This window comes from Staurois parvus, unplaced genomic scaffold (genome assembly GCF_062004578.1).
Source record: "Staurois parvus isolate SC_StPar_1 unplaced genomic scaffold, SC_StPar_1.0 ptg000635l, whole genome shotgun sequence".
Lineage (NCBI taxonomy): Eukaryota > Metazoa > Chordata > Amphibia > Anura > Ranidae > Staurois > Staurois parvus.
The window spans coordinates 2,132,513-2,159,042 of NW_028318431.1; the positions used below are offsets into that span (position 1 = coordinate 2,132,513).

The following is a 26,530-nucleotide window of genomic DNA, read 5'->3' on the forward strand; positions in this document are numbered from 1 at the left end:
GCTGGCTCTGGTCAAACTACTGAAGTTAAAGCGATTCTAAAGGTTAATTTCTTTTTAAATATCAAACATGTTATACTTAACTTCTGTGTGCAGTGGTTTTGCACAGAGCAGCCTGGATTCTCCTCTTCTCGGGTCCCCCGCAGGCTCCCCTGGCTCCTCCTGTCTGTTGGGTTTCCTCACAGCAAGCAGCTTGCTATGGGGTCACCCGCTGCTCTGTGTGTCCATTCACACAGGGAGCCGTGGCTTGGCCCCACCCCCTCTCTCTCCTCATTGGCTCACTGGCTGCGATTGACCTCAGCAGGAGCCAATGACTCCCGCTTGCTGTCTCAGCCAATGAGGAGGCAGAGACCTGGGACAGCCGAGGCTGTCATTCACATCGCTGCTTTGCGATGAGGCTCAGGTAAGTATTGAGGGGGCTGGGAACACTGCTGCACACAGAATGCATGAAGGTAAAAAACCTTCAGCCTTTACAACCACTTTAAAGCTCTATTCATGATTTCCAGACAATTAGCATTTTCATAAGGAGTTTAGAAATGGCAGCCTGGTATTTTTCTTACCATATATATTCTTTCCGAATCATTTTACTTCTTTGCAGCTTGTTAACAGCCCATTAAAAATGAATGTTATGCCGATGCACCCTAATGTGTTTAGGAAGGAACATTACTTTATTTTTCTAAAGCAATGCACCATGAATGACCCCACAATGCATGCTACGTTACGCATGTGGTAACACAGCACAGAAGTGTAATTAGGCCCTTCATTTCAAAGTATAATGCTAATCTCATTGTGGTTGTTGTTGCCATTATGCCAAGTTGTGGTAAGAGTTCTCAGATTTTAAGTCGCTTGAATGTTCTACTAAAATCTGTTGAGATCAATAACAGAATAACTGTGCCTGCCCATTAAATAATGAAACAACCTATTCTCTATGATGTAAATTACAAAATAGCACATAGAAATTATTAATCCCTTATCTGTGGAACACTGCACATTCCTACATAGCTAATCTGATGGTGTAATTACACTATAGGATGCCCAAAGCTCCCTCACTTTTGCAGCTGACTGCCTCGGACCTCTTGTGATTCACCACAAGAGATTTCAGAACAGGAATGTATTTAATCACCGAGACCTGTAAGCACACACCATGTAAGTGACACCTCTCTGCTGGGGTCACATTTTTTTTTTGGTTTGATTTTTGTTTGTTTTTCTTTTACACAAAACCTTTCCCCGTTCTCCTGGTCCTAACTTAGCTTAGAATATTGTGATAATGTGTAAATATACCTTCTTTATGAGATTGCTACTCCTACAGGTAATGGAAAAAAATGTGTGCCTAATTATACAGGGAAAAGCCTTGGTGGAGAAAAATAGATAATTTATAGCACCTTTATAGAAGGCTGCCAGTATACAAACATGGTATCCAAAACAAGCCAGCAATAGCATCTCCTATATTTCTACTTTAACAGCTTTGTTTAAAATTAGTGTAGTGGGTGCAGCAGTGACAGGAATGGGATCTGGGATCGCGCTCTACCACCATTCCTCACAATCTGGATTCTCAGAGTGTGACAGGAGCGGAGGGTGACAGGAACTGAGTGTGACAGAACTGTGTCAAGGAAATTCCACCTAGAGAGAAAGAGCCTGGTCAGTGAAGCCCACAGCATTGTGAGGGACAGCTACAGGGTTCCAGAGTACTAAGGGATGAAGCTACCAACAAGAGTTGTCACGAGCAATCCGGAGAAAGCAGATAGCCAACTGAAGTGACCACTGCTGCTGTGTCACTGGGTCCGGCGAGAGGGCCTTTTAGCTGTTACTTGTTACCACTGTTGGAAAATGAGCCAATAGAAATTACTGGGCTACTTTTAACCATCGCTAGAGACTGAGCCATTAGGAACTACCTACCAGCAACCCCACAGCCCTAATACTGCCTGCAGGCCATATTTATGACTGTAACCTGTGCCAACAAGCCCCAACATCTAGGCAGCTGAAGAGTTAGGACTAAAGACTGTCCCTAACAGTTGATGCCCTGAGGCCTTTTTTTTTTTTCCTTAAAGAGGTACCTCTTATGAGACACTGCATTCCAGCTAATCCCTTAGAGTGCACTCTAACCTATTGTGGTTTATCATAATTTATACTGCATTTAACTTTTACAAATATTTTTTATTGTTGAATTACTAATTCACCATTCTGATTCTAGTTAGAGGTATCAAATCCTATTTTCTTCCAATTTGAACATAAATCAGCACACTGCTAACTATGTTAATTTGCCATTTATTCTAACCCACCTCAATAGATTAAAAGCATTTACCACTAAATGGGTGTGTATCTATTTACTGGTAGTAACCCACAGCCAGGTTAAAAGTATTTTGTGTATTTATTCATGCTTGCAGTGATTTTTAGTGAACCAGGTGTGTCAGAGGGACCGAAACACAGAGAGAGCCCATTCTTACAAAGCAGCTCCTCTGGGGGTGGAGCTACAGTAGAAATACCAAACCCCATCATTTTTCACTGCTGTGTACTCTGAAACTGCAGCATGTATTTAAAGGTCCATGCATACCTATGTATTGTTCTTACAAGCGGTAAACATGCGTTAATGCAATACAAGTACTGCATTGCATTACGGTGACAGTCCTTTTAAATACTGCCCCAGCGCACTACTCAGCAGCGACCACATATAAACACACAGCAGCACATCACAAAATACATGCTGAGCACTGATGTGTGCTGGGTTCCCAAAAAAGGACCATGTTTGGTTGTTGTAGCGCATGGGCAGGCCATTCATAATAAATAGATTATATTAACATGAAGGATGTTAACATAACACAATAAACCACATTTGAGAGAAAGGGGGTCTGAAAATGAAATTGATTTTTTTTCTTTTTCAGTTTGTGTTACAAAACTTAAATTGTCCCTAGGGGTAAGCCATTTTTTAATATCTTTGGTTAACCACCTCCCTTCCGGCCTTTGTATATAAACGGCCAGACGGTGGCAGTGCAGGGGCGGGTGGCCGTTTATAAACGGCCTCCCTGCCCCCTCCTTGTGCGCGCTACCTGGGAGTGGTTTTGCACAGAGCAGCCTGGATTCTCCTCTTCCCGGACACAGTGGAACACAGATCGTCGTACGGGACCTCTGTGCGAGGTCCCGATCATGTGATCACTGATTGGCCAATCACTTTTGACATCATTACTTACTACTTGTGGAATTTGTGAATGATCACAGAGGTCACATGGAACAAGGCTATTCACAACAGCCTTGTACCATGTGACAAGCTGTGACCAATCACAGCTCACACAGTAGTTCTCAATGGCTGCAAGAATGCACCCAGAGAGAAGGAGAAATGATTGCTTTTACAGCCTTTATGGGTGTAAAAGCAATCAGTGTAAAAAAACAAAAAACAAATCTTCATCACCCCCTACAAGTAGTACAGCGTCACCATGGTGACACTGTACTGCTAGGCTGACAGTATATTAAAAAAAAAAAAAAAAAAAAAAGTTTAAAAATTATAATATTTGATTAAACTAATTTGGGGTTTTTTTTTTTACTAAAAAGATAATGGAATAAATTTTGGCCAAGATTTATGATGAAATATTATTTATTTGCAAAATTTTATAAGAAAAACACTTTTTTTCAAAATTTTTGGACTTTTTCATTTACATAGCAAAAATAAAAATCCCAGTGGTGAATAAATACCACCAAAATAAAGCTTTATCTGTCTCAAAAAAATTCTAAAATTGATAGCACTGAAAGCTGAAAATTGGTCTGGACAGGAAGGGGGTAAAAGTGTTTAGACTTGAAGTGGTTAAAGAAAAAATTATTTATGCAAGTTGCTCATTATGACGTTCCTGACAGTGATAAACAACAGATTTACTGTTAGAAAACACATGTAAATTATTTTTTTTATAATCTATGCTACTCTCTTGTATATTTCTTACCACCATAAGAATGTACAGACTTTTACAACATAAAAGATTTTCCAGCTTAACCAAATATTATGTATTCTATTTTATTTAAACATATCTCTGTTTTATTGTTGCTTGTATTATATTTTGTATTTTTTTATAATTTACCACCATAAAAATGTAAATAAACCATAACACAAAGACATTTTACACTCAGAACAATGAATATGTATTATATTTTATTGTAATATATGTATCTCTAGTTTATTTTTATTCATGCAACATCAGCTTTTATTTTTTTCTATTTTGCCACCACAGAAATGTTAATTGACCTTTAGAATGAAGAAACACTTTCCAATCTCAGTAATGAGTATGTATTTAGAATAGCATATCTCATTCAATGCTATATACCGCTGTGCCTCAATGGTATATCTCAGTATTACACAGCCTGCGTACATCTATACTCTAATACAGTGCTTCTTAAACTGTGAGGTGGACTGTACCTGCTATCCACACTAGTGAGCCATGAGAATTGTTTTTCCTCTAAATTAATCTTTGGTTGTTTATCCTAACAATAAAAGATAAAATGTGCTTTGGAGAGAACTTACACAATGAATTAACTGCTTAGTATCATTAGATGATCTATTTGCTACCAATAACCTCATTTGTAACATGCAGATATTTGTGTCCTGTACAAAGAAAAAAAAACTGGGTTGATATGCTACTAGATATGCAATTCACCATCTGTTAGCAATCTTATGTTCTTGCACTTCTATTTCTTACCTATGTGTAATGTAGGAAAGATATTCTCAAATACACCCACTTCAGCTCCCCATCAACCTTATGTCTCAAAATGGTTGCTTCATCTTGACTTTGGCGACACACCGTGCTGAGAGAGCGGGAATTGCACATCATAGATTCAGGACACTGGCACACCTACCCCATAGGGAAGGAGCTCTTTGGCATATGACTGCAGATTTGATAAAACAAAACCTGTCCTGAGACAGCTATGGCTGTCCTCCTAAAAAAAAAAAAGCTAGTTGCCTGGCTATCATGGTGGCTTTCTGACATTATTAACCTTAGTCACTGATCTAGAGCAAGCTAATCACAGCTAGGTCAGAATTTCCAATTTGGAAAAGTCATTGACTCAGTAGGGTCAACACTAGTGCCAGAAAAGTTTTATTATTCTACAGGATTTATATAGCTCCAACAATTTGCTCAGCGCTTTACAATATATAAAGGGAGACAATACAGCAAAAATACAGTTCAATACAAGAGGGATAGGAGGGCCTTGCTCCTGGGAGCTTACAATCTAATAGAGAGGGGTTGGTGGAACAAAAGATAATAAACCAACTAGCACTTGCAGAAGTAACAATCAGCAATGAAAGCCCCCTTTTCCCTCAATACAGGTTTCTGTTAGAGCAAATTCAAACTCACTTTGAACATCAACCCCAGGAACATGCACAATGCACACAGAGGCACAGTGTGCATTGCAATATGGTAAAAAAAAGAAAGAAAAGAAAACAGAAGTGATTTCTCCTGCATTGGGGCTCATTCGAAATGAATGGGCTGTGGTAACGCAGTGCATCACAATGCATGATAAAGCATATTTCGGCACATGGCCATTTTACAGGACCTGTGCATAAACAATGGTGTAGGCTCTCTGATACATTTTTTTTATGTATCATCTCTCCACCAATCCCTAGATAGCAGCTGTGACAACTCATCCCTTTCATTCATTGATCCTTTCCCTATTGGAAAAAAATACATAATTTAAATATATAATTCAAAACAAATCTATAAAGGAGGGTCAATGTATCTAGAAAGTCTGAGCACAGTTGAATGTTAAAATGTAATATTTACAGAGGGGTTTCAAACTGCTAACTAGGGATTGCTAGAGAGTTGTGACATTTAAGCTGTGGATCACATAAAGGTAAACCAATTGGAATTTACGGTTTTACAACAGCTTTAATGTTTCTGGGTTAGCATTAGCTGTTCACAAATCTGTTTCACATTCTGATTTGTAACTGCTCTAAAATGGCATCTCTCACATTGGAATTACTTTATGTTAACCATGAATAGAACTGGAGAGGCCCAGGTGAGCATCCTAGCTGTAAGAGGATACAACCTATATTGCAAGGACTTAACATTTGATAAAATGTAAAGACAACGTGTACCTTTTTAGACATTATGCTAAATGGGAATGGTAATGAGATAATGTGTTACACAGTGACCTTCAACCATATCCTAGTTTATAACATTAAATGAGCGTCTTAACAGAAATTAGCACATTCCTGAGAAATATGGAACTTGATGAATAGTTCATGAAAATGTATACATGGAGAATGAAAATGTGAACCACAAGTAGATAACTACTCCTCTGAGCAAGATGGGCACTTTCACCATTTCAAGGCCATGTTCTGCCATGCTGCATCCCACTGAAAGTCCTCAGATGCTCTGCATGCATGAAGAGTGCAGCCATTTAATACACTGGCACATTAAAGTATTCATGACGGGGCTACAAAAGAAATGCAAGTTGAAACATAAGCCCCTGTCTGATTGTTACACTGGGGGAGATTTATTAAGAGTTGTATGCAGTATGTTCGTGAAATGTATGCACTCTTCTATTCATTTTTTCCAAAACTCAAGCAGTTTTTGTTTTAAAGCAAGGGGAGGGGGGGTTATATAATATACATCACAGGTTTTACACACAATAGGAATACATTTTTTACTTAGTGTGCCTGGGAAATCATTAAAAAAAACTATTTAGTTGCCATGGCAAGTATCGCAAACAAAATACAAACCAAAGCATTAAAAACTGTAAAAACAAATGGAACTTGCAGGATAAAAGAAGCCTGTAAATGGCTTATAATTGCTATAAAAATACACTGCCAGGGAAAACTTCATTGAATCCATGTCATACAACTCTTTGTGATTCTCCCCCACTGTCATAGACTGTACACAGAGAAATCACTGAGATAACAGGAATCATTAGCGGCTGCTGGACATGCCAACCGCCCACTGTAATTCAGAGATGGAGGGTTAATTTAATTTCATTGATTGAAAGTTAAAAGGGTTGGTTAACAATGTTATTATGATTTCATAACACTCTTTTTCATAGAGGTGATATACATAAACATAATTCTCTTTATACACTTTGACTGTTCTTTTCAAATTGGACTATTAGCTCCGAAAAATAAAATGACAAAGACTAAGAAAAAAGAGAACCAGCAAAAATGGACAACTACGTTTATGACACAAGGCCCGATGTATGAAGAACTGTTGTGTTTATAGCAACTGTCTGCTTCTTTTAACCTGTATTAAAGGAAGCTTTTAGCAAGATAACTATAGAGGCTGCCAATGCTGATCTGTCTTGAAAATGCTGGTTGCTTGGCTATCATGCAGATCCAGTGGCTTCATAAACTTAAGCTTGCATATAAGACTCCTGACTTTTCTGAAAAGGCTAGCAATGACAGCCCCGTATTTCTTTCCAGGTTTACAAAACAAGGACAGTTGGAATCTGGATTATCTGGATGGAAAACATAGCTCTTGAGCATGAATTCCTATATGAGGCCCACCCATAGAAGATTATATTTAAGTTATCAAATATTTTTGAAAAGGTAACCACATCCAAGCCAGATTTCTCCATTTTAAGTTGAGTAAAGCAGCATGTGATATCTTCCTAGGTCTACATTGTTGTCCAGGGCTTGAGTATGAGAACGTCCTCCACCCCACCAGTGACAGGCCAAGTCTGGCTTTTCAGTCAAGCCAAGGTTGACACCAGTCTTGGTGAGCTCTTTACATGTTCTAATTGGGAATCCACTAAGGGGCGAGTGACCCAGCAGTTTTGAGTCATAAGCCCTATAGTGGATCATTCATAGAAAAATGAGGAGAAATTAGGGAAACCCTGTCCCACTCTACTCATAACAAACATAGGTTCTGCGCAGACATTCTATTTAATATGTTTTGCTTGAGCCACAAGTTTATTAAATATGTGTAAAAATAATTTCTGCATTCACTTTAATCTGGCATTCACAAATTATAATATAACACACAATATATTATGTCTATCTATATCCAAATTTTTGCATCAAATCGGTGTGAAATAACACTATTAAACAGTTTTATGGGTGGGATACAGTATCACAATAATTATGTTTAGATGTTCTGAATTTTGCTCATGCGATCTTGCTGTAGTCAATCCCCCAATTCTATTATAATGGAGCCCAAAGATCATGATTACATCTGAATGTACATGCTATAATACCAGCTTTCCTGCACAGACTGGCTACAACTGCAAATACAAGGGTGTTTTTCCCTAACCAGTATCTGGGTCTAAAATGATCACCACAAATCCACACATTTCTTTTATATTATTGGCAGATAACCCATTTATGCCATTCCCTTTAAATCTGTAGCATTTAATTCTAAACTGTACATTCTACCTTAGTGAGATATGATGAAACAGTTATTAAGATAAAGCGAAAAGTGGTCAGCTACATTTCATTACATTGGCCACATGTTTAACAAAGGCACCAAAATTCTGTTTTCTACTCTGTTTTTCTTTTCCCAGAATCAAGTCTTGAAAGACAGCGCCATAAAACCCCAGAATTCCATTATCATAATAATAAGAGATCTTCCAAGGCTGCAGCTTCTGGAAAATGATCTGCGTTTGAGATAATAGCCAGTTTACACCCTGCATAATGCATTAGAAGAGGCATCATTAATTTAATGAGAAAGGAGTAAGTTTAGACAATACTCAGACTATGCAGACAGCTGAGGAGCTCTGACAATACATCTTCAGCTAAATCCTCATCTCACCAAGGTTACCTTGTACTGTACCAGCTTCGTGTCATGCAATCCTCACCTTAATTCAGGCAGATACTTACCTTTCTTAAATGCACAGATAGGATTCTTTCAAAACATTTAGAACTATAGCTATATATCCAGAGACACAGGATTATATTCATGCAGCATTATCGAGCGATAACCAGTAGCAGCTGTTACTCTGAATTATAAAACATTTCTGTAAAGGGCGTCACTCATAAAGCAAAGCTTTAGCTGAAACATGTACAGGCCGTGTGCTGTGATGTGCTGTGAACTCTCTTTCTATTCAATAAGCCAATAAATTAGGTTACCACTGTGAAAAAAAAAACTATATCAAATGTAAATATCAATGTAAGCGTCCTTATAACTGCTCAAAGTTAGACATATTGGAATTTGCATTTACATTTCTTAGAAAAATAACTAGCTATATTCCTTCTCTTTTAAAAGGAAGCCTGTCAACAACAGGAATACAAAGCTGCTATGAAAGACTTCCTTTTGAAAAATCTGGCTGCCTGTGGCTTCAATACTTTGAATCAATGAGTCAGTAAACAATGAAAGCAAAAAATTAGCAAGATAGGCAACTTGCATATCAGGAGAGATCACCAATGGGGGCCTTTAAACTGACCAGTCTACAGTCTCTTATTCATGTGCTGCTACTCTGCTAAGCTTGCTGAGAACCACACTGCGTGAGCTGATGACATACAGGTTGTATGTTCGCAAATCATGCTCAAAATGTAAGGATGGAGTAAAAATTACTACTAGCAGCTGAGGAATCAACACAAGGGACACATCCTACTGAATGTACGATATGTCCCCTTGTGCTGATTTTTCTATTCTTGGTTACACTAAGCTTTAAAACTGTGACCAGTCTTTGTTTTTAACACAGGACTGTAAACCAACCATGTTATTTTAGGCTGAACTTTCCTGACCCTACCCCCCTTGATATGGCAATATGAACCCCTTGCCTACAGGGCAAATCAGTCTGTATATGCAGTAAAGAATGCTTGTTATACTCACTGTTTAACCCCTAGCCTACAGGGCACTTATACCCCCTTCCTGCCCAGGCCAATTTCCAGCTTTCAGAGCTGTCACACTTTGAATGAAAATTGCGCGGTCATGCAACACTGTACCCAAATGAAATTTGTATCATTTTTTTGTGACAGAGCTTTATTTTGGTGGTATTTAATCACCTCTGGGTTTTTTATTTTTTGCTTAAACAAACCAAAAACCACTGAAAATTTTGAAAAAAAAAAATCGTTTTTTCTTAGTTTTTGTTATAAAATTTTGAAAATAAGTGATTTTTCTCCTTCACTGATGTGCGCTAATGAGGCTGCACTGATGGGCACTGATAGGCTGCACTGATGGGCACTGATAGGGGGCACTGATGAGGAGGCACAGGTAGGTGGCACTGATGGGCATTGACAGGCATCACTGATGGGCACTGAAAGGCAGCACTGATACATGGCACTGTTAGGTGGCACTGACTGGCACTGTTAGGCGGCACTGACTGGGACTGATAGGTGGCACTGATTGGCAGCACTGATAAGTGGCACTGATTGGCAGCACTGATAGGTGAAACTGACTGGCACTGATGGGTGACACTGAAAGGCAGCTCACATGGGCATTGATATGTGGAATTGATGTGCACTGGAAGGCACCGATATGTGGCATTGATGTGGCACTGATACAATGCACTGATGGACACTGACAGGTGGCACTGCTGGGGCTACACTGATCATCAGGGCACACTGATCATCAGTGCTCTGATGATCAGTGTACATGTCCCTTCTGCGGAAAGCCGATTACCGTCAGCATGACAGCTCATGGGGAGAGAAATGCCGATAACCGGCATTTCCCTGTTTACATGTGATTAGCTGTGATTGGACACAGCTGATTACATGACCGAGCCGACATCTTTGGCTCTTTCCGTGATCAGTGATCCGCTGTGTTCGAGGGACACAGCGCACCGCCGATCGCTCCCTGAGCTGCGCATGCGCGGTGAGAATGGGAGGACGTCATATGACATCCTCGCAGCACGAGAGAACCACCTTGCGCCCGTCATATTACTATATGGCGGGCAGGAGGTGGTTAAAGGCTGAATCAGTCATATCCTGATAGTTTTAGGGTTATGGTGACCAAGAATGCCATACTTTGACATCTTCTGTGGCAACATATAGAATCCATCTCAGGCTTGCAGTGTGAAAGAATGAAGCCTGGCCAGAGCCCATTATTTTATTTGCAACCATTTTAAGTTCAGGCAGAGGGTTTAACAAATGGAGAAAAATAAATATATTTTTATCTGTAAACCTATTTAGCATTTTATGCGCCAATTAATAGTGTCACACAAAACAGGCCATTAATTTGTTTCATGACAGAAAAACTGTACGTCCATACACCCCCATCTCTACTCCCCCCTCTGGCAGTTCTGCTCCTTTCTGCCCACCTCATCTCACTACAGTATTTATGTCAGTGTGGTACTGGTGGATATTTTAGAAGAACTTTTAACTGAGAACACTGCTTGATAGCGTATGCTATCTGACAATAAAAGAAACTGAAGCATATCACTTTTAAAGTTATTTGGCACAGATGGTGGGAGCAGCACAGAGAACTTGTATAATGGCAATGTTGAAAATGCACCAATATTTACACTAAAGTTTTATGTACTGCCCTTTGTTACTGCCCCCCGTGTCTATTATTCTTTGTATACATTCAACGTAAACTAAGAAATGTTTAAAACATAGCCTAAAAGGGTATCATAAGTGCAGCTGGTGTGTGTACCTTCAACCTATGTGGAGCAGAAAGAGTAACCAAGCCTCTTCCCTAATCAAATCTCCACTGATGAAGTTATTGTGGCATGCAGGCTTTAAAGTCTATTTAAACTTCCCTGCAAGTACTGCTTTACTCCAGGGCATGCTGTCAGCTGCACAGTGCATGATCAAAAGTAACAGGTGTCAGGTCAGTGTTATATCCAGCCATATAAAGAGATGGGGTGGGGGGGCTTGGGGAGCACAAGAAACAGCAGATGCAGAACAAATACAAAAAAATATATGATGGAGAATATGGACTGATTACACTGTCCTTTAGGCTGCAGAGATCACAAACATTAGTTACCTGCAATGGTGTGTACTGTATATCCTGCAAGCTTCTGCTTCAGGTAAAAATCTTTCCATCATGCTGCCAGATATTGCCTGGAGCAGCAATCTTATGCTGCAGGGACTAACATCAGTGGCTGCGAGAGTGAAAGAACTGCACTGTTCATCCACCCCCTTCCTGCCATCAACATAAACTTGTTCTATTACTGTACCATGTTCTGTGAACAGGCAGGTGAGATCCTGTCATTCATCCATCCCTCCTCTATTCAAAAAACACAAGACATTGTGGGACAATAATAGTACAAGGTCTGTGACTGGTGGAGGGGGTAGAAATTCCTTCACATTCCAAGCGGCTGATACTAGTTCCTGCCGAACTGGAAGATTCCCACTCTAGACCGTATCTGGCAACAGGAAGGAAGGATTTTTTTTTTTTCACATGAAGCAGCATCCTGAAGGACATGGAATAATGAATGTGTTTGGTGCTGCATCCAAAAATAATAATAATGCATGGGGTACAGACTGGCTATTCCTTGTGCAAAGTGCCATTCCGGTGCGAAGTGCATGACACTTTAAACATGACGCTTCAACTAAGGCACTTCAATAAAGGCAGGTACAAACATTAGTGCTCCACTCCCAGTAGTCTGCAAGTGCCCTTTCCTCTCATTTCTATTTCCCTCAGCCTTCCTTTTTTTTTTTTTTTTCCCCTTTAAATTTTCTCCTAACCCTCCAACATACTCTTACTAACCTTCCTTTTTAGCTATAATGCCCTCTCACCTCAAACTCTCATTTCTTTACCCCTCCTCTCCACCTCACAACTTGTACATTTCACAATCACGTGTGCCCTCTCAATATTATTGCACTTCTCTCCTGCTCTGAGCCCACATAAATGTCACCACTCCCAAATAACTGCGGCATTTTCCCTCGTATAAATCCTGCTCTCACCTCCCTCACCCTCTTACTGCTACTAACTTCCAGAGATATCGCCCCAAACCCTAGCCCTCCACCATCAAACTCCCACCCGCAGAAGCAGCAGTCTCCCTTCTCTGGCAGCAGCTGTAACCCTCACTCTCTTATCTCAATTGCCCTGCTTCCAAGAGCCAGACACCCCCCTCTTATGTGCCCTCTGGAATGCCTGCTCAGTCTCCAACAAACTTTCCTCTGTCAATGACCTCTTCCTTCCCCACTCCCTCAACCTACTTGCTATTACCAAAACCTGGCTCAAGAAAATGATTCACTCACCCAGACTCCCAAGTAATAAAAAAACAAAAACAAAAAACACCTCTCTAGCAATACACACCAAACTGAGCATGTGCAGTGTCTCCACACAATATGTTTTATCAGAAGATAAGAGGGGTGCACTGGAAGAAGGGGAGGATCAGAGAAGACAGCATCAAACAGCCTTTTTACACAATGCAGAAGATTAACCACCTCCCGCCCGCCATATAGTAATATGACGGGTGTAAGGTGGTTCTCTCATTCTAAAAAGGACGTCGTGTGAGGTCCTCCCATTCTCACTGCGCATGCGTGGCTTAGGGAGCACGCAGCGCAGCGATTGGCGGTGCGCTGTGTCCCTCGGACACAGCAGATCAGCGATCACGGAAACAGCCGAAGATGTCAGCTCGGTCATGTGATCAGCTGTGTCCAATCACAGCTGATCACATGTAAACAGGGAAATGCCGCTAATCGGCATTTCTCTCTTCTCGAGCTGTCACGCTGACAGCTCAAGAGGAGAGGAGAGCCGGTAATCGGCTTTCCGCGGAGGGGACATCAGGGCAATAATGATTAGTGTGCCCTGATGATCAGTGTAGCCCCAGCAGTGCCACCTGTCAGTGTCCATCAGTGCCTTACGTCAGTGCTCATCGGTGCCTCGTGCCAGTGCCCATCAGTGCCGCATATCAGTGCCTACCAGTGCACATCAATGCCACATAGTGCCCATCTGAGCTGCCTTTCAATGTCACCCATCAGTGCTGCCAGTCAGTGTCGCCCATCAGTGCTGCGCGCCAGTGCCGCCTAACAGTGCGCGCCAGTGCCGCCTAACAGTGCGCGTCAGTGCCGCCTAACAGTGCGCGTCAGTGCCGCCTAACAGTGCGCGTCAGTGCCGCCTAACAGTGCGCGTCAGTGCCGCCTAACAGTGCGCGTCAGTGCCGCCTAACAGTGCGCGTCAGTGCCGCCTAACAGTGCTGCCTATCAGTGCCGCCTGTCAGTGCCCATCAGTGATGCCTGCCAATGCCCATCAGTGCCACCTACCAGTGCCTCCTCATCAGTGCCTATCAGTGCCACCTATCAGTGTCCATCAGTGCAGCCTATCAGTGCCCATCAGTGCAGCCTCATTAGCGCACATCAGTGCAGCCTCATTAGCGCACATCAGTGAAGGAGAAAAATCACTTATTTACAAAATTTTATAACAAAAACTAAGAAAAAAACATTTTTTTTCCAAACTTTTCAGTGGTTTAAGAAAAAATAAAAAACCCAGAGGTGATTAAATACCACCAAAATAAAGCTCTATCTGTCACAAAAAAAATGATACAAATTTCATATGGGTACAGTGTTGTTTGACCGCGGAATTGTCAAAGTGCGACAGCGCTGAAAGCTGGAAATTGGCCTGAGCAGGAAGGGGGTATAAGTGCCCTGTAGGCTAGGGGTTAAACAGGGAGTTTAACAAGCATGATAACAAGCATGCTTTACTGCATATACAGACTGATTTGACTGTTGTGGGTTTAGTAACACTTTAAAAAATCCTCACTGGACCCCACCTGTTTGAATAACTTAAGACTCATCTCCCTGCTCCCATTTGCCTCCAAGCTTCTTGAGCGCCTTGTCCACAACCATATGAGTTGCTATTCCACTAACAACCTTCTCAATCCCCTAGTTTGGTTTCTGCTCACAAAATTCCACTAAAACTGCCCTACTAAAACTCACTAACGACCTACTAATTGCTGAAACCAATGGCCATTACTCTATACTTATGCTCTTAGGCCTTTCCGCTGCCTTTGACACAGTCAACCACCCGCTCCTCCTCCGTAAACTCTACTCCCTTGGCCTCCATGACTTAGCTCTTTCCTGTTCTCCTCTCACCATTCTCAGCACACTTTCAGCATCACATACAACACCAACTCCTCCGTTCCTCTTCCTTTCCGTTGGGGTACCCCAAGGCTCTGTCCTTAGGTTGCTCCTTTTCTCTCTCAACACCTCCTCCCTGGGCCAATTGATAACCTCCCACGGCTTCCAATACCACCTCTACCCTGACGACAACCAGATCTCTCTACTCCCCAGCTCACCCCCTCAAGTATCACAAATCTACTGAGCGATATAGCAATATGGATGTCACACCGCTTCCTCCAACTCAATCTCTCTAAAAATGAGGTTGTAATATTTCCTCCTCTCTGATCCCCTCAACATTACTTTACCATAAACAGCACAACTATTGGTCTCTCCCCACAAGCCAGGATGCTAGGTGTAATCCTAGACTCTGACCTCTCCTTCGGGCCCCACATCCAATCATTGGGTAAATCCTGCCACCTCAACCTCCACAACATTTCCAGAACTCGCTCTTTCCTGACTAACAACACAACAAAACAACCTATCCACGCCTTGGTTATATCCCTTGATTACTGCAACTCCCTCCTCACTAACCTACCCCCCTTCAGTCCATTATGAATGCTGCTGCTAGACTTATACACCTTATTAACCGTTCAGCGACTGCTGCCCCTCTCTGCCAATCCCTTCATTGGCTTCCACTAGCTCAACGTATAAAATTCAAAATACTAACCACAATGCACAAAGCCATCCACAACACTGCCCCTAGCTATATCACCAACCTCATCTGCAGATATCATCCAAATTGTCTGCTCCTCCTAAAACATCTTGCTTTCTAGCTCCCTTGTCACCTCCTCCCATGCTTGCCTCCGTGACTTCCCCAGAACTTCTCCTATAATCTAGAACTCCCTACAATAGCATGCCTGGTAAGCCCCCACCCTCTCCGCCTTTAGACGATCTCTAAAAACTCACTTATTCAGGGAATCCTAACCCACCTCCACCTAAGAACTGTACTTGAGTCATCTCCATCAGATCATCCTTGCAGACTTTTGTGACACCTCCCCCTTCCTTTAAATTATAAGCTCCATGAGCAGGGTCCTCCTATTCTTTCTGTATTGTAATTTTACTGTTCCACTTTATGTTGTAAAGTGCTGCGCAAACTGTTGGCGCTTTGTAAAGCCTGTATAATAATAGTCAACTTGTAACAGAATTACTGGACAAGATGTTAGCTCTGTGTGGAAAAATATCGCCTCTACAGTAACCACTTTAAACCAAAAATCTTTATAAAAGTTTAACAAATGTTCTCATTTATAATTATTACTTATTAATTAATTACTTCTATACACATCTCGTTAAATTTCAGTTTCTTGACCCCCTTAGCTAAAGCAAGAGAAAATATCCCACGAAAGAGCCATGGCTTACATTCCGCAGTATCTCCTTCTGATATTGCCTCTGCTCTACTCTTGCTTGAAATAACAACATTATAACGAAAGAGGATTCAAGGACTTTGAGAGGTCTCTGAAGACGAACATGAAACAACTATGACTGCTCAGGAAAACTTGCCGGTTATCGTGAAATGTCAGGAGATGCGTGGAATTTCTCTGGTTTATTTATTGGAAGAATTGCACACTGTACACTTACAGGCTTATACAAGAAGGCAAGGAACAAAGCACAGAAATGCTGCAACAGATGAGAACTGGTCTTTCACCAATCTGACTTGTAATCTGCCGTGGCCTTCATGACTGCACTGCCTATTTGTAAACTGTGGCATGCTGCCATTTGGTCCATCCTGCTACTGTTTCTTTACAGTGACGTCAATGAAAAGTTGATTCAAAATAAAATGACACATATCATTCTGTTTTCATCTGCCTTCAATGGTTTCTTTGGGATTCTAGAAAAACAAACTGCAACATGTATTATAAAAAAGTTAAAATTTTGTAAAACTTAAACCAAATATGTTACTGCTATGAATGCTGTTGTAATTCTTTTCCTTGTAAAGTGACTGATGTTTGTTGTGGATTACTGTAATTTGCATAACTTTATGTGTGTGTGTGTATATATATATATATATATATATATATATATATATACACATATACATACACACACACACACACACATATACACACACATACACACACACACACTGTATATGGTAAACAAAAGAAATTCAACTAGAGTTTTGTTAACTTTTGTTCTTCTGATGGCATATAAACACCTGTGTGCATATACTCAGTACAGAGTACAGACAGTGGGAGTGAGAGTCAGGGGTTTATATGTAAGATGTCTGAGAAAACCATTGCTTTCATCCAAGGGGAATGCAGCAGCTACTGAACAAAGGGTATAGTATGGAAAACAAGTATTTGCCTTAGTTTCCATAGCATGTTACTAGACCCACTGGCTGTACATGTCAACAATGATGCTGCTGCAGACCAAAGCTGACCATACACCAGTAGAATTTAGTTAAAATTATGGTTTTCTGAAAACTCGTTTGATTTTGTAATAATTAATGGGTCAAATCGACAATCTTTTGAGAAAAAAAATATATAAATAATTGGCAGGATGGAAATTTGTTTACCAAACAAATTAAATTCCTAACAGTGAATGTAGTTTTTGTTCAGGGAATTCAATTTTGAAATACTTTTGAACGATGTTCGCCTAGTCTTTGATGGCATTTAAAAAATATATTGGCAAGATTTTTCGTAGGACCAATTGTACGAAAATGTACTACTATATGGTCAGCTTTTGTTAGGATCAAAGGAAAAATTGACCTTCAGGAACAGGTTACAAGTTCCACCCATTTTTAGGGTGGATCATGTAACATGTTCCTGCTCCTTCAGCTCTCAGCCCCAATCCTCTCCTTATACCTGCAGTCACAATTTAAAAAAAAAAATGCAGCCATGTGAGGCTCTACCCACCCAGCCACCTCATTCATTCACAGAGTTCTGTAAATGGGAGAACTACAACTACCATCAGCCTTTGTGGCTGACACTGGTGAGAGCTTTAGGAAGTTCTTGGATTCTTCCTGTCATTCAGTAACTGCCTGCCCATACGAGGTACCCAACAGACAGCTTACACTGACAGTCTGCAAGAGCCCTGCATTGCACTCACGATCTACTGGTCGTTGGTGTAATGTTCTGCAGGCTGCTAATAAAAAATGTTACCTGCAAAAAGATATGCATTTTTTTTAAAAAGTGAGCTAATCCTTATGTTTACAGCTAGGTTGTGAATAAAGTCCTGAAAAGTCAGAGGTATGTTCATCCAACCACTGGAAAGGAAATGTCTAATATCTAATTCTCTCAGCTCCAGAAGCCATTCAGTAACACCTGGAGGATGGAACACTGGTCATGTTGGAATAAGAATGAAGGGCATACATGACATTACACCACAGAAGACAGGAAGGATGGTTTCTACAGCTAAAAAGAAGTGTTGTAGAAGTATGTGACACACACACACAGAGAATGAAGAAAATGATCAATGTTTGTATGCTTTTTTTTTTTTACATATACCATTCACACAAGAAAGTGATGTACATGTCCAAGAATTTGTACACTCACACACAAGGATTCCTGTCCTGGCAACATTTTTTCATTTACTGCAGCTCAAGCAGCACTGCTTTAATGCTCCCTACAGGTTTCTTTGAAGCTTCCCAGCACCATCAGAACACAGGTAAGTGCAAGTAAAAAAAACAAGTACCTTTCACCTGAACTGACTTGCATTCAGCAACACTAGCATACATCACAAAGCAAATGAAGCATCCAGTACATTACTGTGTCTTGTGCACCTTGGTAATGGAGGTTGTTGTGGCACTAATACAAAGATTTTGTGTGACCCTAATGGCTTCTATGCTTTATTAAACCTGCACCTTTAGTTCACAAGTAGGTATAATCTATGCTTCATAACAAGCACACTGCTGGAAAGCTTCAATAAATTCTGTACAACATGGTACACATCTGTTTGAGCTCCTCTTAGCAGGGAATGCTGATGGGGTTTTGTAGCTCCACCAACATTCATCTGTCTGTAGCTGTACAATAATCCCTATGTATAGCTATATCCAAGAGAGACAGAAAAGCAACAAAGCACATAATTCAGTCAGGTAACACAGACATCTATGAACAGACAAAGCTTAATTTAAACCCTACTGGAATCCATTAATAAGAATGATCTAAAAGTGAAAATGTGTTTGTGCTGGGATATAAAATCAAACCAGAACAAGGTTACTGACCCAACATTTTTCACCAACAGCATTATGAGTGTTCCCATTTAATTAGACAAGTTACACCAGTTAGTATGAGAAAATAAGCCTGTACCACACACCCTTAATGACCGCTGTTAGTAACAGGTCCTGTACACACAATGATTTTTTTTCAAAGGACAGAATAATTATTAATTGAAAGAAAATAGCTGTGAAAATGTAAAAGACTGAGGTTTATATACTAAAGACAAATACACTATGCACTTGTACAGTTGTACTCTGCAATGGAATTTATTTCAGAGCTTAGTAAATGAGTAGAAGCTCTGCTGACTTCCATCATCCAATCACATGCAAGAAAAAAATCCTGTTTTTTATTGTCCTTGTATTTGATTGGATATTCTTTCCAAAGTGAAACTTTACCTAATTTACTAAACTCTGGAACAACGTCCCTTAAAAAGTGCAACTGCACTTGCAAAGTGCACAGTCTATTTGCCTTTAGTAAATTAACCCCTTTAACCTTGTATACACAGCTGCTATGTCACACAAAGGCATGTTCTTCTCAGATTAGAACAGTTTTCATAGTAGTGGGGTGACTACCACAGAAGTGAGTGGGCCTGCAGTAGAACCCAAAATTTGCAGACTACATGTAATAACTAAGGCAAGGTAAGTGAATCCATTCTAAGGAAATCTTACACTTACCACTGAATTGTCCATTGATTACATGTTATCAAAACTACATCTGGAGGGATGAGACTTCCATGCTTTGTTCTGTCATATCTGCAGCAAGAGTGGCCAAGGTTTCTCCCGTGATAATCTTTCCACTGAGATACATCAACCTTGCAGTATCTACACAAAACTGAAATATCAGTGTTAGCTGGATGACACTTTTAAACCACTGTGTGTACTGGTACCATTAGAAGTAATAAAATACCACTCCCCATGATGAGGTCATGCTAGGCATGTCAGCTTATAGGCAAAATACCAGATACCTTTTTTTTAGTGGAAAACATTAAGATGTCATGCAGCAGTCTCTGCACAGCACCCACAATACATGCCACCAAAATGCTAAAATTACCCGTTTCAAAGGAGTTGTTTCAAGTAGGCTAAGCCCTCAGAGGTGGCCATTATCAAAGCATATCCTCTGAGTAACCTCCCCAGTCTTCATTCTGACTCTACAAATATAAAATCAAAAGGTGAAAATGTGGTTTCTCCATTAGAGATTGCTATCCATCAATATTATTGATAATATATGTGCATAATTATAGATTACTGAGCAAAGTCTCACTCTTGTGACAATGGCAAAGCATAGCTTCCTTGGGGTGATTGAATAATAAGAGAAGGACTCTTTTTTCCAACAGGCTTAATACCTGCAGTTTGTTATCTGGCACTATTTTCAAATTATTCTCTCAAAATCTCAACTACAACTATTGTCCTCCTTTGCTTTAGTTTCCTCCTCTTTACTACAGGTTTAATTCTAAACAGCTCACATTTGTCCTAATGTCCAACCAATAGATTGTGCTATGTAGCCAGCTAAACTACCTTGCTGTCACTTAATTCTATATGCGCAAATGTGATGTGGTCTTCAAAATAGACATAACTGATACAAATGCAGGATATAGATAACACTTATTTATAATGAAGTATTATTAGCAAAGAAGGAATACTCTGTCAAGATCCATGCAGCCCCTGCTAAGGATACCGTTGCCCTTTATAACATACTGTAGGCTCCAAGTGTAAAATGTGATGTGTATAGATTGGTGAAATGTGCGGGCATGATCAACCACCGTATACAGTGCCTTTTTGAAAATGTTCGCCTTTTTGTTTTGTTGCATTACAACCCCCGTTACCCTTCTAAAAGGCAACACTTTGTAGAGATGGCATTTGCTGAAATTAGAACTGAAAGTCAAGTCTCTTGAGGTAGGTGTTTGTCAGCTTAGCACATCTAGCCACTGGGATTTTTGTCCGTTCCGATCTTCAACTCATACCCCAGATTCTCCGTTGGAGTGAAGTTTGGGCTTTTGCCATTCAAGGACATTCATGAGAATACTTTTGCAAGGCACTGTATCTATAGCTATCATTTGACACGTTTTCACAAAGGGAATCATATAAAATATAGCTTGGTAATTAACTGAACTCCTTAAGTTGTCCTCTTTTAAATTTTTTTTCTCAAAGGACAATTCAACTACTTCAACCTGACCAATCTTTAAAGAATTGGATATTTTCTGGAGGTAATTAAAAAAGCACCATATAAATAAAGAAGCCAATAAACTCCATCACAAAAGAGGAAGACTTTCTAGAAGTGGAATCTTCAACTTTGGTAAAATGAACTTACAATCACCTAATATTCGCAATTATTTGCAGAAAAATTTATAAAAAATTGTAATTCTGTCACTGGCAATAACTTGCTTACAGTCCACTCTCTTATGGTGTCACTGCCTCACTTGCCAAACCAGAGAGATACTGCTTCACCAGCAAAGCAGCAACTTCCATTAGGTAGAGCTGTAGCGGCATCTCAGTGATTCTGTCACTGGCAAAGTGTTGCCAGCTGTACAATTTTCTGAGACACATATAATACTTCTTTAGTGTCTATAGGTGATTTTGCTGATAAGAGCCGTTGAAATAAAAAATAAAGTGTGATTTTATTTTATCACACAATGGCTTAAAATAATGTAAAGCGTAGCATGAACAGTTTAGAAATATCAAAGCAGAAGTTTAAAGATAAGTCACCCTTATTCTCACGGCCGATTGTCTCATGTGCTCTTCCATGTTATGCTTGTCTTTCAGAGTCTTTCCGGAAGTGGATGTTAGTGTTTATTTCTTTTCTTACAGCATGCACCTGTTCCAGCTTCCCAGAATATGCTTGTGTGTGTCTGTATGGACAGACGTGTGTGTGTGTGTGTGTCTGTATGGACAGACGTGTGTGTGTGTGTGTCTGTATGGACAGACGTGTGTGTCTGTATGGACAGACGTGTGTGTCTGTATGGACAGACGTGTGTGTCTGTATGGACAGACGTGTGTGTGTGTGTGTGTCTGTATGGACAGACGTCTGTGTCTGTATGGACAGACGTGTGTGTGTCTGTATGGACAGACGTGTGTGTGTCTGTATGGACAGACGTGTGTGTGTGTGTGTGTGTGTCTGTATGGACAGACGTGTGTGTGTGTGTGTGTGTGTGTCTGTATGGACAGACGTGTGTGTGTCTGTATGGACAGACGTGTGTGTGTCTGTATGGACAGACGTGTGTGTGTGTGTGTCTGTATGGACAGACGTGTGTGTGTGTGTGTGTGTCTGTATGGACAGACGTGTGTGTGTGTGTGTGTGTCTGTATGGACAGACGTGTGTGTGTGTGTGTGTGTGTGTCTGTATGGACAGGTGTGTGTGTGTGTGTGTGTCTGTATGGACAGACGTGTGTGTGTGTGTGTCTGTATGGACAGACGTGTGTGTGTGTGTGTCTGTATGGACAGACGTGTGTGTGTGTGTGTGTGTCTGTATGGACAGACGTGTGTGTGTCTGTATGGACAGACGTGTGTGTGTGTCTGTATGGACAGACGTGTGTGTGTGTGTGTCTGTATGGACAGACGTGTGTGTGTGTGTGTGTGTGTCTGTATGGACAGACGTGTGTGTGTCTGTATGGACAGACGTGTGTGTGTGTGTGTGTGTCTGTATGGACAGACGTGTGTGTGTGTGTGTGTGTGTCTGTATGGACAGACGTGTGTGTGTGTGTGTGTGTCTGTATGGACAGACGTGTGTGTGTGTGTGTGTGTCTGTATGGACAGACGTGTGTGTGTGTGTGTCTGTATGGACAGACGTGTGTGTGTGTGTGTGTGTCTGTATGGACAGACGTGTGTGTGTGTGTGTGTGTGTGTGTCTGTATGGACAGACGTGTGTGTGTGTGTGTGTGTGTCTGTATGGACAGACGTGTGTGTCTGTACGGACAGACGTGTGTGTGTCTGTATGGACAGACGTGTGTGTGTCTGTATGGACAGACGTGTGTGTGTGTGTGTGTGTGTGTGTGTCTGTCTGTATGGACAGACGTGTGTGTGTGTGTGTGTCTGTATGGACAGACGTGTGTGTGTGTGTGTGTGTGTGTGTCTGTATGGACAGACGTGTGTGTGTGTGTGTGTGTGTGTGTGTGTGTGTGTGTCTGTATGGACAGACGTGTGTGTGTGTGTGTCTGTATGGACAGACGTGTGTGTGTGTGTGTGTGTGTGTGTGTCTGTATGGACAGACGTGTGTGTGTGTGTGTGTGTGTCTGTATGGACAGACGTGTGTGTGTGTGTGTGTCTGTATGGACAGACGTGTGTGTGTGTGTGTGTCTGTATGGACAGACGTGTGTGTGTGTGTGTCTGTATGGACAGACGTGTGTGTGTGTGTGTGTCTGTATGGACAGACGTGTGTGTGTGTGTGTGTGTGTGTGTGTGTGTGTCTGTATGGACAGACGTGTGTGTGTGTGTGTGTCTGTATTGACAGACGTGTGTGTGTGTGTGTGTGTGTGTGTCTGTATGGACAGACGTGTGTGTGTGTCTGTATGGACAGACGTGTGTGTGTGTGTGTGTCTGTATGGACAGACGTGTGTGTGTGTGTGTGTCTGTATGGACAGACGTGTGTGTGTGTCTGTATGGACAGACGTGTGTGTGTGTGTGTCTGTATGGACAGACGTGTGTGTGTGTGTGTGTGTCTGTATGGACAGACGTGTGTGTGTGTGTGTGTGTCTGTATGGACAGACGTGTGTGTGTGTGTCTGTATGGACAGACGTGTGTGTGTGTGTGTGTGTGTGTGTGTCTGTATGGACAGACGTGTGTGTGTGTCTGTATGGACAGACGTGTGTGTGTGTGTGTGTGTCTGTATGGACAGACGTGTGTGTGTGTGTCTGTATGGACAGACGTGTGTGTGTGTGTGTCTGTATGGACAGACGTGTGTGTGTGTGTGTGTCTGTATGGACAGACGTGTGTGTGTGTGTGTGTGTGTGTGTCTGTATGGACAGACGTGTGTGTGTGTGTGTGTCTGTATGGACAGACGTGTGTGTGTGTGTCTGTATGGACAGACGTGTGTGTGTGTGTGTGTGTGTGTCTGTATGGACAGACGTGTGTGTGTGTGTGTGTGTGTCTGTATGGACAGACGTGTGTGTGTGTGTGTGTGTGTCTGTATGGACAGACGTGTGTGTGTGTGTGTGTGTCTGTATGGACAGACGTGTGTGTGTGTGTGTGTGTCTGTATGGACAGACGTGTGTGTGTGTGTGTGTGTGTGTGTCTGTATGGACAGACGTGTGTGTGTGTGTGTGTGTCTGTATGGACAGACGTGTGTGTGTGTGTGTGTGTGTCTGTATGGACAGACGTGTGTGTGTGTGTGTCTGTATGGACAGACGTGTGTGTGTGTGTGTGTGTGTGTCTGTATGGACAGACGTGTGTGTGTGTGTCTGTATGGACAGACGTGTGTGTGTGTGTGTGTGTCTGTATGGACAGACGTGTGTGTGTGTGTGTGTGTGTGTGTGTGTGTGTCTGTATGGACAGACGTGTGTGTGTGTGTGTGTGTGTGTGTGTGTGTCTGTATGGACAGACGTGTGTGTGTGTGTGTGTGTGTGTCTGTATGGACAGACGTGTGTGTGTGTGTGTGTGTGTGTGTGTGTGTCTGCATGGACAGACGTGTGTGTGTGTGTGTGTCTGTATGGACAGACGTGTGTGTGTGTGTGTGTGTGTCTGTATGGACAGACGTGTGTGTGTGTGTGTGTGTGTCTGTATGGACAGACGTGTGTGTGTGTGTGTGTGTCTGTATGGACAGACGTGTGTGTGTGTGTGTGTGTCTGTATGGACAGACGTGTGTGTGTGTGTGTGTGTGTGTGTCTGTATGGACAGACGTGTGTGTGTGTGTCTGTATGGACAGACGTGTGTGTGTGTGTGTGTGTGTCTGTATGGACAGACGTGTGTGTGTGTGTGTGTGTGTCTGTATGGACAGACGTGTGTGTGTGTGTGTGTGTGTGTGTCTGTATGGACAGACGTGTGTGTGTGTGTCTGTATGGACAGACGTGTGTGTGTGTCTGTATGGACAGACGTGTGTGTGTGTGTGTGTCTGTATGGACAGACGTGTGTGTGTGTGTGTGTGTGTGTCTGTATGGACAGACGTGTGTGTGTGTGTGTCTGTATGGACAGACGTGTGTGTGTGTGTGTGTGTGTGTGTGTGTCTGCATGGACAGACGTGTGTGTGTGTGTGTGTGTGTCTGTATGGACAGACGTGTGTGTGTGTGTGTGTGTGTCTGTATGGACAGACGTGTGTGTGTGTGTCTGTATGGACAGACGTGTGTGTGTGTGTGTGTGTCTGTATGGACAGACGTGTGTGTGTGTGTGTGTCTGTATGGACAGACGTGTGTGTGTGTCTGTATGGACAGACGTGTGTGTGTGTCTGTATGGACAGACGTGTGTGTGTGTGTGTGTGTCTGTATGGACAGACGTGTGTGTGTGTGTCTGTATGGACAGACGTGTGTGTGTGTGTGTGTGTGTCTGTATGGACAGACGTGTGTGTGTGTGTCTGTATGGACAGACGTGTGTGTGTGTCTGTATGGACAGACGTGTGTGTGTGTGTGTGTCTGTATGGACAGACGTGTGTGTGTGTGTGTGTCTGTATGGACAGACGTGTGTGTGTGTGTGTCTGTATGGACAGACGTGTGTGTGTCTGTATGGACAGACGTGTGTGTGTCTGTATGGACAGACGTGTGTGTGTCTGTATGGACAGACGTGTGTGTGTCTGTATGGACAGACGTGTGTGTGTGTGTGTCTGTGTGTGTGTGTGTTTGTGTGTGTGTGTGTGTGTGTGTGTGTCCCGCTGTCCGTGTCTTAGGATGCCTTTTTATGATGCATGTATGCGTCATAATTAGTGATCTTAGAACCTTGTATGGCAAACAATACTGCTTAGCAGAGCAATTTTATTGAAGGGAGGGGACGTTACATATATGGTCTTTTGATTGACAGGCACATATGTAGTGACCATAATAAGCTGGTGATGTTACATCAGTCTGCTCATATTTAAATGATAATATAAATTAAGAATGTATCTTTACAACATCGCAATGTTTTATAACCAGAAATCTACATATGTAACAATATTACCAATTTATAAATCAAACTAAATACACACAGATACTATTAGAATACATTATATCATACTTATACTATTTTGGTTACTCCATGACATTCTACACTAGAGTCTTCTAACCAGCTATGCCCTATTATAGAATACTAGCTAGCTCAGCTTATAACTGAAGAAATTAACACTATCCCTGGTTCAAGGCCATTTACACATTTTAATATTAATTATGATTAATCATAAAAAACAAATATTTTGCAAGCTTGCCATCAATATAAGTGCAGAATTATGAATTTGAAATAATAATATTTATCACCAGCTGCAGAAACGTTGTTGCCACATGGGCTAAAAAGACTTAAGATTACTCTTTTAAAGTGTGTCCTAAAACCAAAACCTAGTGTTTTGTTTTTGTTTG

General features: G+C 41.5%; 1 protein-coding gene across 14 annotated transcripts in view; it reads right to left on the minus strand.

The window, feature by feature from the left end:
* Positions 1-26,530, minus strand: part of AP1S2 (adaptor related protein complex 1 subunit sigma 2) — a 144,463-nt gene that overhangs the window by 55,757 nt on the left and 62,176 nt on the right. For 4 of the 14 annotated variants that reach the window (XM_089693641.1, XM_089693638.1, XM_089693642.1 and 1 more), the window contains exons 5-6: positions 19,740-19,896; positions 16,439-16,749 (exon numbers count right to left, since the gene is read on the minus strand). The exons of 2 other annotated variants lie outside the window; for them this stretch is intronic. In XM_089693641.1, coding sequence (XP_089549767.1) covers positions 19,774-19,896 — 123 coding nt within the window. In that variant the 3' untranslated portion in view covers positions 16,439-16,749; positions 19,740-19,773. Of the gene's footprint in view, positions 1-4,112; positions 6,409-16,438; positions 16,750-19,739; positions 19,897-20,115; positions 20,213-26,530 lie in introns of those variants that run through there. 8 more of the 14 variants (XM_089693644.1, XM_089693649.1, XM_089693646.1 and 5 more) reach the window with 7 other exon arrangements.